The sequence below is a fragment of the Salvia hispanica genome, chromosome 3 (assembly GCF_023119035.1).
Source record: "Salvia hispanica cultivar TCC Black 2014 chromosome 3, UniMelb_Shisp_WGS_1.0, whole genome shotgun sequence".
Classification (NCBI taxonomy): Eukaryota; Viridiplantae; Streptophyta; class Magnoliopsida; order Lamiales; family Lamiaceae; genus Salvia; species Salvia hispanica.
Window position 1 is genome coordinate 6,724,613 of NC_062967.1, and position 15,434 is coordinate 6,740,046.

Sequence of the window (15,434 nt, forward strand, 5' to 3'; positions counted from 1 at the left end):
AATAACTAATTTTTACATTTTCTTCCAATAAGAGATAAAGATATCTTCTCAAAATGAAAGAAGATATAATACCTCCTTCTGATACTTTTTTATTGAAGCATGATATTTTATTAAGAAACGGTAAATATGATAGTTATTTATCTTTACCTCTCAATTTACCTTTTCCCTTGGAGATGCTCTAAGGTAAACATATACTCCCGTCCCACCAAATATGATCCACTTTTGCTTTTTAGTTTATCATAACCAATGTGTTCTATTACTAAAAATGGAAATACTTTTATCTTTACTTTATTTTTCCTCTTTCACTTTATTCTATTCACTTTATGTCATTCAAAGAATGGGTCATCTTCTTTGGAATGGAGAAAGTTTGATATAGGAAAATTATATAGATGGAGTAAAAATAATGTGGGTCCTTTTTTAAACTTGGTCTATTTTTCGTGGACAATCAAAAATAGCGAATGTGGTCTATTTTTCGTGGACGGAAGGCTTATTAATCATAGTATATAAAGTGAATAAAAATAAGAAGATACATAATATTTTTACAATTATAATTAGCTGACTAAAAACTTAATGTTCGTAACATTTTACCCTTGATTAATTAGTGAAGATCCTAATTTCCTCCCAATAATCCTCCTTTTCCAAACAAAAACACAGAAAACAAAATTTGGAAAATCCAATCTGAAGAAACATTTTGCCATCATCAATGAGCGAGTCCCCGGATAAATCCGGCAAAGCCCGCAACAAATGGGGCGACCCCTTCAGCAAGGGGCGCGCGGCCGTAGAATCCCTGGCCGCCATCCTCCGGTACTTCCCCCCTCACCTCTCCTCCTCCGAGACCCCCGCCACCTCCCTCCTCCACGACCCCGACGTCGCCACCCAGATCTCCACCCTCCTCCGGCGCCCCGACTCCGGCGCCGTGAACGACAACCTCTGCGCCTGGCTCTACGACACCTTCCACTCCGCCGACCCCCACCTCCAGCTGGTCGTCCTCCGCTTCCTCCCCACCCTCGCCGGCGTCTACCTCTCCCGCGCCGCCCTCAGCAAGCCCCTCCCCGGCTTCGAGTCCGTCCTCCTCGCCATCTACGCCCACGAGACCTCCTCCCGCGGCGGCCTCGCCTCCACCGTCTCCGTCCCCGACCTCGCCCACCCCTCCGTCTACCACGAGAACAAAACCCCCCCCTCCAGGAGCGCCTCCACCGAGCTCCACCTCGCCCTCATCACCCCCGCCCTCGAGCCCCACGGCACCGTCCGCTCCACGCGCCGCGCCAAGATCGTCGGCGTCGCCCTCGAGCTCTACTACAGCCGCGTCTCCCTCCTCCCCGTCGGCTCCAAGCTCGACTTCTGCGAGTTCTGCAGGCTCTGGTCCGGCTGCGACACCGACAAGGACAAGGGGGACGGGAAGCGGGGCCGGATCGGCATGCCGTGGGAGCTCATGCAGCCGATTCTCAGGATATTGGGGCATTGTTTGTTCCGCCCGGCTAAGAACTATGATTTGTTTCACGCGGCTTTCACGGCTTGCCAGTGCATGAGCGCTAGGGCGCAGCATGATATGAATGCTAAGGCCATGCTGGCCACGGCTAGCCTTGTTAAGCTGGCTCAGATTGCTATGGATCCGCATTCTGACTTTGATCATACCGACCTACCCCTTACTAATGAAATTTCGGTTTAGGAGTTTACCTTTAGGGTATCCAATTAGCTGGAAGGATTTTTTTTCTTAATTTTCATCACAAGTTACACCACTTACATCTTGGTTCACACATAAATTAATGCCTATTTGCTTCTTCGTTGCATTTTATGTAGTGGTTTGGAACCATAATTTGCTCTTTCTATATTACTACTAACAAATTTTGTTCCTTTGTCAAAGATGTTTTGATTTAAATTATTTTTAACATTTTGTTGTTCGTCATTTCTATGACTCAATGATACGCATTAGATTTTTTTGAAGGCACTTTATACGTTTGGAGTGCAAAAAATGTTTTTGTACATTTCTTATACTGTAATTGGTCTTTGAAACCATTTTTTCCATCTAATGTACTCCTAGTCGAACTAAAAATCACCTTCATACTCCTAGATGATGATTTTTGGTTGATTTTAATCAGAGCTTGAAGATATGTCTGTTAGAGTAGGAAAAAAAATAAATCTAGAATCAATATATGATCAAGATTTTAAGAGATGGTTTGTGAAGAGTCAAATGTAAGTAGAAATCAAAATTAAGCAATCCAATAATCCAGTACAAATTATGTGCCACTCAAAATATGCACCTATAACTTGAACATTTTTGTTGGATTGCGCATTATCTGTAGAAATAAAATTAATGTACTACGAGAACAATGGAGATATTTTGCATTTGATATTTATTTGTTTACACTGCAAAAGTGAATCGGATTCAAGTGGAGCAGAATTCCAACTGCAATTTGAAAAAATGTCACTTTATCGTTGTTCCTCACTTCAGTTCCAGTTCACCTCCACCAATTCCAACTCTCCACGTTTCCAACTCCGCCATCACCCGCCACCACCGCCAATTCTACCCTGGCGCCGACCGGGTGGCTCCCGCCGAATTCTCAAGCTCAGAGCTTCTCCTAGACTTCCCTGTTCTTCAGCCATGGCCATTGATGACGGCCCTACTTCTCCCCCTTCTTCTCTTCAGGATCAGGTAATACGGATTCTTATTTTGAGCACATTATTTAAATTAATTTGTATAATTGGGATGAAAGGTGAATTACGCGCAATAAATGGGGAGGGGGTTGGGGAATTGTGGTAGTTCGTTAAGGTATCTCAGTGAGAGAGAGTGCCCAGGGAAAAGAAACAGGATAATTCAACTGCTTCGGTTGTGTAAATCAACGAGTCTTGGAGATCCGTTTGATTGTATTAGCATGATTTCGAAACCGATGAACCATGGGCTTCATTTGATGAAGCTGAGTGTTGGTTGTGCGCCCAAAATTACACCCTGATTAGGTAGGTGAGTGGGTGATATTTGGTCAGTAACTTATGAGTGTAGATGATGTCTCTCTTGGTATAAGCCATCTTGGTGTGTCCTCACAGGCTACGGAGCCCAACAGTGAGGGATTTATGAGAGAGAACATTATAGTAAATACATTACCTAATTGATGTATTCTCATGGAAATGGGAATACACATGAATGGATTCTTTCAATTATAATGGAACAATTTGGTTATATGATTTATTGTTCTTATAGCAGCCTTTTGAAAGTAGTCTCGTCTTCATGTAACTCTTACATTCTAGTTTTTTTAAACTCTGGGATAAGGGCAATGGCAAGACAAGACTTGAACATACAATATGTTTACCTCTCTCTTTGAAAAAGGCTTTTCTTTTCATATGTTAATACCCTTCAGCTCTTGCACCTATATATTCTTGCAGGAAATCATGCTGCATTCTCGAGCATTTTGGGTTGGTAAGGATACAATTGCCTGGAATATGGATGTTGGAGATGGTTCGTGCTGTCTATATGGAAGTAAAGATGCCTCTCTCTCTGCAGTAAATGGGAAAATTGGAGGTTAGCTTCTCTAATAATGCATCCTTGTCTATTCTTATTTTAACTCGATAACCATCTTATATTCTTATACCCTTTCTCTGAACAGGGTATGATGTTAAGATTAAGCTTGAACCAAGTAAAGAAAGGCTCCCGAAACATGTGAGGCACTTACTAATGTAAAAAAATTATATTCCCTATTTCCCTTGCAGTGAGGATTTCAGCTTAGCAAACTTATCTTTTGTGGTCCATTGAAACAGATAGTTGTTTACACCTCTAATGAAAAGTTTATTTTTCTTGATTTCTCTATGTTGTTAGGTAATTGAAAAATTTCCTCATATCCACGATTACAAATCCTTCCAAATTCCTCCAGGTCTGGATGTCAACAGTTTACTGAAATACCAATTGGCTGTTGCTGCGTTAAGCTGTAAGTGAAATGTTTCAGCATCCATTTTAATAATCTCATGAACGGACTTGTTGGTGGTTCCCCGCATAACAGTACATTTGAGGATGTAACCCTAATTTTTAAAACAGACTTTTGTTCCGATCGGATTGCTTAGCTGATTAAATGATGTTCGTTACATCTGTAGTTTTCTCAGCTTTTGAATATTTTCAGTGACTTGCTGATCACATGGATTGTGAAAATTTAACGATATGCAGCTGGTGAAGAATGCACTAGCATCACCGGTCTGCAGTTACCTGGTGTTCTGGATGAACTATTCTCTTACGATGGTCCTCTTGGTGCAACTTTCTCATCTGATTCTGTTTCTCTTCATCTCTGGGCACCTACTGCACAGGTGAATGCTATTCCTATTTTTTTATTTTTCCCAGCTCCCAAATACTGACTATGAATCATTCATATTATCATTTGAGTATATTTTTCTTTTTTGATATATAAAGAAAGTGAGTGTGCTTATTTATGGAGAACCTGAAGGTGGTGATCCCTTAGAAGTTGTCCAACTTGAGGAATCAAATGGTGTCTGGAGTGCTGAAGGTCCATTGACTTGGGAGGGCTGTTACTATGTTTATGAAGTCTATGTCTACCACCCTAGCACCTTGCAAATTACAAAATGTATTGCAAATGATCCATATGCAAGAGGGTATGCTGATTATATATATTCATGGATGTTAATGGTTATATTAGTGAGACTTAGGGTTAACATGGCCACATCTTTTGTCACTGTAGGCTGTCAGCTGATGGAAGGCGAACCCTCTTTGTCAATGTTACTTCTGAGGCTCTAAAACCTGAATCTTGGGATCATTTGGTAGATGAAAAACCAGATCTTCTGTCATTTTCTGATATCAGTATTTACGAGTTGCATGTAAGAGATTTCAGGTAAATCATGAACCAAGCTTGTCTTATTCAAATCCTTGTTGAGATATATGGTAAGCCATTTGAGGCTGAAAGGATTTTATGATTCATATTTTGAAAATTTATCGGTAACATTAAGAAATCTGAGTCAACAAAATTGAGACCAGTTAACTCGTTTGCCCTTTATTTTATTTAGCAATGCAATTGCTTTGAGCAAGTCGTATATAAAAAGTAAGATAGATACTAATTTGTTGATGTGTGCTACTTGTGGCTTTTGTCAACCTTTTATTGCAGTGCCAGTGATGATACTGTTCCATCTGAGTTCCGTGGTGGCTACCTTGCCTTTACTTGCCCTGTAATCTCTGCAACCATTTTCTTGTGCTAGACTCCTCTCTTCCATCCGCATCTTCTTGCTTTTATTTTCACTTTATCTATTAATTATTAGTCAGGAGCTTACATATCTCAATGCAATTGGTCAGCCTGAACGCACTTAGTCTTGTATTATGCGTATGCCTTTACCAAAGGAAATATAAAGAGAAAAAGATCACGATCCTACCCAACCTAGAAACTAGAATGATAAAATACTTGAAGTATTTATGCCTGCTGTGACTTTAAATATCCTATTTCATTAAAGTTTGTTATTGCTTGAAGGATTCAGCTGGAATGCTTCATCTGAAGAAGTTATCACATGCTGGTATCACACATGTTCATCTGCTTCCTACCTACCACTTTGCTGGAGTTGATGACGATAAGAGAAAATGGCAGACTGTAGGTACAAAATTATTAATTATGCTGCTTCTGGTCCATCTCGATAGTTTTTCTCTGGATTCAATTGAAGTAATCATTTCTTCCATCATTTGTTACTGCGCATGTTGGCATCAATTGAAGGACATTAAAATTGGAACACAAAAATCTTAGGTCCTAAGATGTGAAGTTTCATCTTTTATATATTTTCAGTTTTATATGTTCATACCTGGCTTATACTTGCAGTTTTGCATAAAACTTTTGATATTACTGTGATCCTGCCCCTTCCATATAAGCATGATACACAGCAATAGTTTTGTTTAACATCCTATTTTGGAGTTATTTGTTCAATTATTCTTAATTATTTCGTCATCTAAATACCAGTTCTATATGTTAAAAATTTGTGCAGAATGTGATATATCTCTGTTCAAAACTAAATAACTTGTTGTATTTTGTATGACTATTTCTGTATGATCATATTTCCTTTTATGCTATTTGGTTTTGCTGTGAATGATACAAGACCATACACAGATTCTCAGATGCTTGAATCATTTCCACCTGACTCGGATGAACAACAGGCTTGCATCACATCTATCAAGGATGCAGATGGGTATAACTGGGGGTAAGATTTTGTTTCCTAAGGATAACCTAGAGCAATTTATGTGTCCATTATGCGTTTCATGATTGATTCAATGTGTTAAATGTCTTTATCTGGACGCCCTTTGAATTGCGCCTGAAAAGCTATAATCCAGTTGTATGGGGTGTCCCAAAAGGAAGTTATGCTAGTAATCCTAATGGGTCCCTCCGCATATTCGAGTTCCGCAAGATGGTGCAGGTATATGTTTGTCTGACTAGCAGACTCAGAGTAACATCATTTCTAATGGGACTCGTGTTACTTTGAGGTCTAACCATGATGGTGTATTTTATTGCAGGCTCTAAACCGCATTGGCGTTCGTGTTGTACTCGATGTTGTTTACAACCATTTGCATGCAAATGGTCCCTATGACGAGAACTCTGTCTTGGACAAGGTCACGTGGAAATGCTCATCCAAGTCGATAAACTGATTACAAATATCTTTTGTTTCATATGAAATGTGGTCATTTGCATATTAATTTGGATTAAAATTCAGGGATGTACATGTTATTAGTGGAGATTCAATTTATATGCATAACATGAATTTATTTGCAGATTGTTCCAGGTTACTACATCCGAAGGAACCTTGATGGCTTTATCGAGCATAGTACATGTGCAAACAATACAGCCAGCGAACATTACATGGTTGAAAGGCTGATTATTGATGATCTCTTGCACTGGGCCACTAATTACAAGGTGTCATTTTTCTGTTTACCTGTATCATCATCTCCCTCCGTGCTGCATGAATCATTCGCTAATTTAAGGATCTTAGTACAGATTCATAGTGGACATGGTTGATTATGCCTATAAAAATTTATTTTGATATGGTTTCTCTGATTTTCTATCTGTATTGCAGGTTGATGGATTTCGTTTTGACCTCATGGGTCATATTATGAAGCGCACAATGGTATGAGCTGCATTAATGAGAAATTTTTTCTTGTGAAGCTGTGCATTAACCATTCAAGGCCATAATTTTTGACAACATGTCAATGATTTCTAACTATTCTGATAAACTGTGAACTTTTTATTCATTCAAAATCTTGTGAGATATTTATAAGTTTTATACTGCTAAGTTCTAACTTATGTGCTAGCTTTTGAATATGGTGAAGGATATTCATGTAAAAAAGTTTGAAAAGTAAAAGTAGCGGTGATCAATAGGTTTTTTTATCTTGATTTTTATGATACATTGGAATTCGTTTATCTTGGTTGAGTGCCTGCAGGTAAAGGCCAGAAGTATGCTTCAGAATTTAGTGAAAGAAAACGATGGAGTCGAAGGCTCTAGCATCTACATGTATGTGTGAAGAACTGAATTATTTTTGGTTCTTTTGTTCTTCATACTTGCCTCATCATTGTGTGCATGTTCATTATCAGATACGGTGAAGGATGGAACTTTGGAGAAGTGGCTGGAAACGGGCGTGGCGTTAATGCATCACAGTTCAACATTTCTGGAACTGGAATCGGAAGGTATAAGTCTTGCTAGCCATCTAGATTTACTTGGGTTAAACATCATTTTCTTCACCTAAAATCCCCTAACAAGAATATTGTGCTTTGTATGTCAAATATCACATCCTAGATCATTCGTTAGCTGCTTCGTTATCCTTAAATCAGGAGCACATATCACTGTGGCATCATAGTTATTCTTCCAAAATTGTGTAAGCTCACTTCTAAAACACCATAAAAAACTCAATAATAAAAATGTGCTTTATTTACCTACCGCAGAGGCATAGAACATGATTATCATTAATAAGGTAGCATCTTGATCTCATTCTCGGTTCCAAACTGTGGAAATTATTTTTCATATTTAGACAAAAACAAGTCAACCCTTTTAATTTGGGTCAATTGTCACAAATAACACGATCTTTACCCAATTTGCAATTTTGACACAATATTTAATGGATTTTTAACATCATCTTAGCAGCACACGTAAGACAGCTTGTTGAATGTTGTAATTGCTGCATTTTGAAAGTTGTTGAAAATTGAAAATATGGTAAAGGTTTGCAACAATTAATTAAGCCTTGTGATTTTCATTATTAAGGATTTTGGTCGGCCGTGTTCAAGTTTACCTCATAAATGCATCATATATGATAAGATCGTCTCAAAGACTTTTATGGTCAGTGTTACTATTGAATCCTTACCTTAACCAGATAAGCTAATCCTGATAAAATCCTGTGCTGACTGAAGGATCTTATCTATACGGAACTTATCCTAATGCTTTAAGCATTAAAAGTGGCAGATACCATAATTTATACTACCTAACATGAATTTAGAATTGTTTCCAAGCAACTAAATAACGGAGAAACATGATTTCAGCTTCAACGACCGGATTCGAGATGCAGTGCTTGGTGGATCTCCTTTTGGACCTGTACTTCAACAAGGTTTCGCAACAGGTTTATTGGTTGAGGTAATCCCCATCATGGAGTCCAGTTAACTCCATTTTATCCAACATTTTGCTTTGTGAATTTTCAATAATTGATTTACTGACTCCTCGGTTCTCTCATCAAAACTTTGTAAAACTTTTTCTAAAGTCATTTTACTTCTTCAGCCCAATGATCATGACCATGGAAGCAAATCTACGATGGAACATATGCTTGCTGTATCCAAGGATCACATTCAGGTACTTTGAAGATTTTCAGAAATTATTGCATAATAAATTGATAAATTAACAAACTGTTAGCCTAGGTTCCTAGTTGAAACGGATTAGTAGTGAAAAATTGGCAAGCTTTTGATAGACACTCTTTACTTTCACAATAGGTTGCATTTTCTTAGCTTAGTCACATTTCTCGTGTCGAATGGGCTTCAAGGGGTTGATGATTTTAGTACTCTTGTTATCTTCTTCTACTAGAAATTATTGTGTGATGACTAATCCATCGTCATGTTATATAAGGCAGGTTGGGATGGCTGCCAATCTGAAGGATTATGTTCTAACCAACCACGAGGGCCACGAGGTAAACACGTTCTCATCAGCTATTATCTGTTAATATTTTGTTTATGCAAACCACTCACAATCACAATATGTTCCAGTAGGCTTTATTATAAATTTTAAATCAATCAAATAACTTGCACACTCTTCTTCATGCTTTTACCTGCACAGCTCCAAAAGATATCGAAATTTTTTATTGAAGAAAACATCGAACTACAGAATCAAAAGTTTAGCATTAAAAATTTTTCCCCATGAAGATGATTTTAAAAAAATCTGCATAATAAGTATTAAAGGAACACCTTCTCGTACATAATATATGAACTTCATAAAAATCACTATGAAATTATATTTTGCTAAACTTATTATCAAGAATACATATCTTCCAATATTTTTCCATAATCTATCACAAAATCCCCTTTTTTGGTCCCTTGCTACCAAGCAGGTTAAAGGATGTGAAGTTTCAACGCATGATGGGGTACCTGTTGCATATGCTTCATCCCCCATAGAAACAGTAAGGGCTGCCAAATCTATTTATAAATGAAGGTTGCTCAATATGCAATCTTTCTGTCAGTCAATTAAAGTCTTCAAATTTCATAGTATATGCAAGTGCTCTTATTTGATACTAAGAAGAAGCTCACGTCTTCAATTATTTTTTATTTTATGTAATTAGGTTAATTATGTCTCTGCTCATGATAATGAGACCTTGTTCGACATTGTCAGTTTAAAGGTAACTCTCATTTTTTGTTTGCACAGGAATTCTTGCTGATATACAGTAATTAATACTATCCTTATTATGTATAGACTCCGGTAAATATCTCTTTGGATGCAAGATGTAGGACGAACCATTTGGCAACCAGCATCATTGCACTTTCCCAGGTTTTTAATGAGTTCTATATTCAAGTTGTCTTAATATATCCTGTTGGATCCAGATTTTTGTTTACCTTCATAGTTATAACTGAAAATGGTAAAAACTTGATTTTCCTCGGTATGTTATGCTTTCATCTAACATGTATTTAATCGTAGGGAATACCTTTCTTTCATGCTGGCGATGAGATTCTGCGATCAAAATCATTAGATCGTGACTCATATAATTCAGGCGATTGGTTCAATAGGTAGGTCAAGAGGTACTCAATTCATTCAAAAGTCATAACGCTACTGTTATGATTTTGATGGAACTATAAATTGGTGGAACTATCGCTTACTGGGGAGTTGCTGACATGGTGCAATAAGTTGATTTCTCTCAAGTTGTTATTTCTTGATAACTCTACAACCCTCCAATTTCATCTTTCAGGTTAGACTTCAGCTACAACTCTAATAACTGGGGCGTTGGCCTTCCTCCAAGAGAAAAGAATGAGCGAAATTGGCCATTGTAAGCATAATTTCCCTTAATCATATAGCATAGTAGTAACTATTATGCGATGTATTTCTCTTGCCCAACTCTGCTTCTTTTCCTGTTTTCTGCAGAATGAAAATCAGACTGGCAGATCCAGGATATAAGCCTCAACAAAATCACATCCTTGCAGCACTCGACAACTTTTGTAGCCTTATTAGAATCAGATACTCTTCCCCACTTTTTCGTCTGCATACAGCAAACGCAATCCAGGTTATTAGAGGATAAAAACTGTTATGTATTTTTTTTACAAATCAGATGGATTCAAGAACTAAGGCTCATATCAATGCACTCATTTACGTTTGACATCTTCATTCAGGAAAGAGTGCGATTTCATAATACTGGTTCATCATCAATCCCCGGTGTGATTGTCATGAGCCTCGAGGATGGACACAATGGAGTTCCTGGACTTATGCAGTTAGATCCAATGTTAGTAAAACCATAAAGTCTTATATAAAAAACCATTTACATTTATGCCTACTGTGTGAAACATATGTATGGACTATGCTTGCAGCTACTCGTACATCGTTGTTCTAATCAACGCGTGCCCCACGGATGTCACATTTACCAGCCCATCTCTTAGGGGAAAAGATCTACAACTTCACCCAGTGCAGGTTCCTATTTGCCCTCTTCTTTAACCACTTTTCACTATGATATACAAACTCCAGTTCATATGCATATATTCTTGTATAATGCGGTGATCTCTTCCAGGTGGATTCAAGTGATCACGTTGTCAATGAGTCGGCGTATGACTCAACCTTGGGCTCTTTCAGAATACCCTCAAGGACAACTTCCGTTTTCGTCGAACGTCGAGCCACCTGAGAGACCATATCCTACATGTGAACAGACTTATCAAATCCAGTGCATTCATGTTGTAGAGACTAGAGATGCTATGCTTTACGAATATTTTTTACCTCATAAAAAACTGACTCGAATTGGTTCAGCCAATTTTTAATAGTAATAACCAAAAGCTGAGATGGGAAATACACTTGATGAAATTAATATAGGCTTTTATTTTGCGCAAATCAGGTTGAATTCGAGATTGGAGGTTCAGTATCACCATGTGAATTCATTAAAAGCTCAAACCGATTTGCTCTTACTGTGTTCTTTCGTACTGTTATGGTTAAATAGAACAAAGAGATTGAAATTGGATCAAATTTTGACCAAGCTCCGTTCTTTATTCCACAGCAAATTTTAACAAAATTTGGTTTTATATGCTATGCATCTATTTAATTTTGTTACATAAAAATATAAATAAATATTGCTACATAGTATAAATGTAAAGGAACGTACAATTGCATCTAATTAACTAGTAATAAACCAATTATAATGACCAGATTTTCAGAATTTATAAGAAAATTGCAATATAACTAGTATAAAATTTACTCCCTCCGTCTCATAGAAATTGGCCATTTAGGGTTGGCACGGGTTTTAATGCGTAATTTGGTAAAGTAAGAGAGGAGGAGAAAAAATAGTTAAAATTGTGTAGTGGATGGTGGGCTCATAAATGGAAAAAGTAAAAAGAAGGAGAAAAAGGTTACAATAAATGGATATATGACTATTTGTATGAGACGATGAAAAAATGAAATATGTCCAATTTCTATGAGATGGAGGGAGTATTTTATTTGTCCATCAAGAGTAGCGATGGCCGACGGACACACGTAAAAAGTATAGAAAAGGGCCAAAACCCTATTAAACAAGATTTTTATATTTGTATAACATTGTTGATCAATTTTCTGTATCTTGTGCGAGTCAATATATAAAAGCCATTACCAAACAAGGATATAATTATTGTCTCAGAATTTTGATGTACATTGAATCATGCATGCATTAAAATACAATCTAATCATATAAAGCCTTCGGATATAAAATAATATACTCCATTTCCCAGTAAAATCTAAGGTTGATGACCAAGAGAAAAGTTTCAATTATTTCATCGAAGTTAGTTGTGTTTTGACGAAAAATTGAACGGTGCCCCACAACACATGTGATCCATCCAACTCAAGAGCACCGCTAAGTATAGTGGTACAACTTTGCTATTTCTCATTCTTTCGTTAAGTGATACTACAATAATGTAAGAGTCCAAAATATACTTTCACCGGTAATTAAAATTGGTAAAAGAAATAGTTAATCCACCAAAGATAGTCCTTTAATTAGAATTTAAGCTTTTAAATTTAAATATTCAATTATATGTAGTTACAAAGATGATGAGAGAGTGTTAGGAATCCAGTGATCACCCTGGATGAAGTTCTGAAGCGAGTACGAATCCACATGCTCGGCCGGCACGACGCTACTCCAGTTGACCCGCTTGGACGTATCCGAGCCGAGGCCCTTATTTTGAAATTCCCCATAATAGAGGGTCTCCAACGCAAAATCGCCACTCCAAGGCATCCACCCGTCCACCGACACCAAACTCTCCAGCGTGCAGCCAAGAAACACCGTCCTCGAGTACTCCTTCCACGGCCTCCCGAGGTACGTCTTGTGCACGGCCGGGTCCGCCGCGTACAGCGCCATGTACTCCTCCGTGCCGTTGACCACGCAGTTTCGGAACACGAACCCCGTGGACTGGGCCGGGTCGATCCTGCCGTGGGCCGTCACGGCGTTGTTGTCGCCCTTCTCGGGCTCGTTCTGGTGCGGGACGATGAGGAGGAGGCAGTCTTGGAAGACGGCGGCCGACTGCCCGAAGATGAAGTCGATGTTGCCTTGGATGCGGCAGGATTTGTAGTACTGGCGGAGGCTGTGGGCGTAGAGGGTGTCCTGGTTGCCGAGGAGTTCGCAGTTTTCTAACACGGAGAGGTCGCTGTCGGATCGGAATGCCACGGCTTGGTGTGCGTCTACGCCGGCTGTGTTCTCGATTGTTAGGTTGCTTGCCATGAATCCATCTCCCAGAACACCTTTCATAAGATCATTGTTAAAGATTTTATTTAGTTAATCTTGTGCCTAAAAATATACTCTACTATCTCCATTAAAAAAATAGACTTGTTTTTTTTTTTAATTTTGGTTCCATTAAAAAATAGTACTAGTACTCTCTAACGTTTATAGTAGTTTGGTGGATCTTATTTTTACTATTAACAATATTTTAATCATTTTTTTCATATGTCTTTTACTTGATAAATTTTACACTAAAAATCAATATAATGACATTGGGATTAAGGGATACAAAAATCTATGTTTGATTCATACCCTTGCCACTTGCCAGCTACATTATTGAGCAATAATATTACTTTTTCACTGTCAAGATTCAAAAAGTCATTTTTGGTGATTTCCCTTTATTTCACTGTTAAGAAATATTCTAAATTATAGACACGATAAAGATAGATTACAATTTAAAAAGTTGTGTTTATGAATTTTAGGCAAAAAATATATACGTTAGCTATTGTTTTTTATACATGTGATTTACGTCAATAATTGATGTGGAATATGAATAGGAAGAAACAACATTTATGGACTTACCAACGGTTGCTGAATTATAGGTGGATACTCTGGGCATCCCCACGTTGAGGGCCCCCGTAATGACCGTTTTGCCCATCCCATCTCCCAAAAACACCACATTCTTCTTCTCGAATCCCACCCGAACCGTCTCCTTGTACGCCCCGGCCTTGATCCATATCACAAACCGCCCGCTCGAATTCTCCGGCGCCGCATCCACCGCCCCCTGCACCGTCTCGTAGTCACACCCTCCTGCGCCGCCGCACACCGTCACATTCACCGCCATCCCCGACGGCACCCCGCCAACGACCTCCTCCCCCGCGGCGGGACGGGACGGCCAGAACCCGTCCCGCTCCGTCTTCGGCGGGCCCCACTTGCTCGTCTCCTCCCCGAAGTAGTCGTAGCTCGCCATCATCGCCAGCACGTCGGCGGTGGACCCTATGAGGGTGGTGTTGAAGAACGCGACGGCCTCCGCCACCAGGGGCGTGTCGTTCACGTTCTTCAGCCCCGACATGCACCCGTACTGGTACGCCAGCGACGCGCTCATCCACGCGCGCGCGTCCCTGACCCCGTCCGCGCCGCGGGGCACCGCGTCCGCGGACATGGCCGCGCGCGCGTCCGAGTGGCGGAGCACCTCCAGGCAGAGCCTCGACGTGTCGGAGCGGTTCACGTTGTCCGCTGACCCGTCGAGGATCTTTTCCACCGTGGCGATGGCCTCGCGCAGGTGCCGCGTGGACACCTGCAGCGAGGCGTTGATCGCCTGCAGGGCGGTGGCGGGGGACGACCCCGCCGCGCGCCACTCGGACTTGAGGGAGGCCTCGCAGCCGGATTGGTTGCGCGCCGCCCTGCAGGCGCCGTGGATGACGGCGGCGTTGGAGTAGACGGGGAACTTGCGGTGGTGGGGGGTGTAGATGTTGTAGATGACGGTGAATAGGATGAGAGAGCAGCAGATCAGAACCACCACCAAAATGGCGGTGAATTTTGATTTCCGGTGAGTCTCGTCGTCTGCAGCCATTTTTTTTGTGGGGCGATTCGTTTTTTTTTTTTTTTAATTCAATGGTGCATATTGTGTAATTACTGATGAACGAATTGTGTTGCTCACAGCAGAGATGATGGTGAGTTATTTGAATTTATTGCACAAGGGGTACCCAATCGGTTGACGTTATAGTATAATTGGGTATTCCCTTAGGAAAAAAAAGTTAGAATGTTAATTCAGCACTCCCTTTGGGGGAAATATTGATGGAGTGAAATGGTTTTATACCAATTTAAGAAAAAGGTTTCGTTGCTATTTTCATGTAAAATGGGTCTGAATTGGTGGTTGAATTGTTGTTTGAGGCTGAGAGTACAAACGCAGATGGATATTTTGGAATATAAATAGTGTTTCAAGTCAAGTTGATATAAGCCACCAAAAAGATTCAAAGTCAAAGGCATATAGTATGAATTGCTTGGAGAGAGACATATTAATGTTATTTCCTCTTTAAGATACGAGAAATAAGAAATTTAATAATGCTTCGCA

The 15,434-nt window shown here is 39.6% G+C and overlaps 3 protein-coding genes and 1 long non-coding RNA gene across 5 annotated transcripts; 3 read left to right on the forward strand and 1 right to left on the reverse strand.

Annotated features, from left to right (window-relative positions):
• Positions 1 to 703: 703 nt before the first annotated feature.
• Positions 704 to 1,669, forward strand: LOC125209153. The gene has a single exon (XM_048108761.1). The coding sequence runs from the start codon at positions 704 to 706 to the stop codon at positions 1,667 to 1,669; it is 966 nt and encodes a 321-aa protein (XP_047964718.1).
• A 683-nt stretch (positions 1,670 to 2,352) lies between these two features.
• Positions 2,353 to 11,514, forward strand: LOC125210844 (pullulanase 1, chloroplastic). Of its 2 annotated transcripts, none has more exons than XM_048110447.1 (28): positions 2,353 to 2,653; positions 3,379 to 3,514; positions 3,600 to 3,652; positions 3,809 to 3,917; positions 4,151 to 4,287; positions 4,391 to 4,590; positions 4,677 to 4,826; positions 5,097 to 5,157; positions 5,454 to 5,574; positions 6,078 to 6,168; positions 6,288 to 6,381; positions 6,479 to 6,574; positions 6,735 to 6,875; positions 7,036 to 7,086; positions 7,400 to 7,470; positions 7,551 to 7,643; positions 8,490 to 8,580; positions 8,722 to 8,793; positions 9,068 to 9,124; positions 9,542 to 9,610; positions 9,770 to 9,826; positions 9,901 to 9,975; positions 10,123 to 10,211; positions 10,391 to 10,468; positions 10,564 to 10,702; positions 10,809 to 10,918; positions 11,004 to 11,103; positions 11,201 to 11,514. In XM_048110447.1, the coding sequence occupies exons 1-28, from the start codon at positions 2,423 to 2,425 to the stop codon at positions 11,309 to 11,311; spliced, it is 2,883 nt and encodes a 960-aa protein (XP_047966404.1). In that variant the 5' UTR covers positions 2,353 to 2,422; the 3' UTR covers positions 11,312 to 11,514. The 2 variants fall into 2 exon arrangements, with proteins under 2 accessions (XP_047966404.1, XP_047966405.1); XM_048110448.1 differs by having other exon boundaries at positions 5,454 to 5,570; positions 6,299 to 6,381.
• Positions 11,515 to 12,577: 1,063 nt separating this feature from the next.
• LOC125216643 (probable pectinesterase/pectinesterase inhibitor 51) lies at positions 12,578 to 15,035 on the reverse strand. Its single transcript, XM_048118401.1, has 2 exons — positions 13,943 to 15,035; positions 12,578 to 13,383 (listed from the first exon to the last, which is right to left on the reverse strand). Exons 1-2 carry the CDS (start codon positions 14,931 to 14,933, stop codon positions 12,686 to 12,688), a joined length of 1,689 nt encoding a protein of 562 aa, XP_047974358.1. The 5' UTR covers positions 14,934 to 15,035; the 3' UTR covers positions 12,578 to 12,685.
• On the forward strand, positions 14,817 to 15,193 carry LOC125216644. Its single transcript, XR_007175441.1, has 2 exons — positions 14,817 to 14,909; positions 15,023 to 15,193. It is a non-coding gene; the product is annotated as an uncharacterized LOC125216644 (long non-coding RNA).
• The last annotated feature ends 241 nt before the right edge of the window (positions 15,194 to 15,434 follow it).

Coding starts and splice junctions, on each gene's coding strand:
- LOC125209153 (XM_048108761.1), top strand. CDS start 704: ATGAGCGAGTCCCCGGATAAATCCGGCAAAGCCCGCAACAAATGGGGC.
- LOC125216643 (XM_048118401.1), bottom strand. CDS start 14,933: ATGGCTGCAGACGACGAGACTCACCGGAAATCAAAATTCACCGCCATT. Junction 13,384..13,942: donor CTATAATTCAGCAACCGTTG/GTAAGTCCATAA, acceptor ATCTTATGAAAG/GTGTTCTGGGAGATGGATTC.
- LOC125210844 (XM_048110447.1), top strand. CDS start 2,423: ATGTCACTTTATCGTTGTTCCTCACTTCAGTTCCAGTTCACCTCCACC. Junction 3,653..3,808: donor AAGAAAGGCTCCCGAAACAT/GTGAGGCACTTA, acceptor CTATGTTGTTAG/GTAATTGAAAAATTTCCTCA. Junction 10,919..11,003: donor CTTATGCAGTTAGATCCAAT/GTTAGTAAAACC, acceptor CTATGCTTGCAG/CTACTCGTACATCGTTGTTC.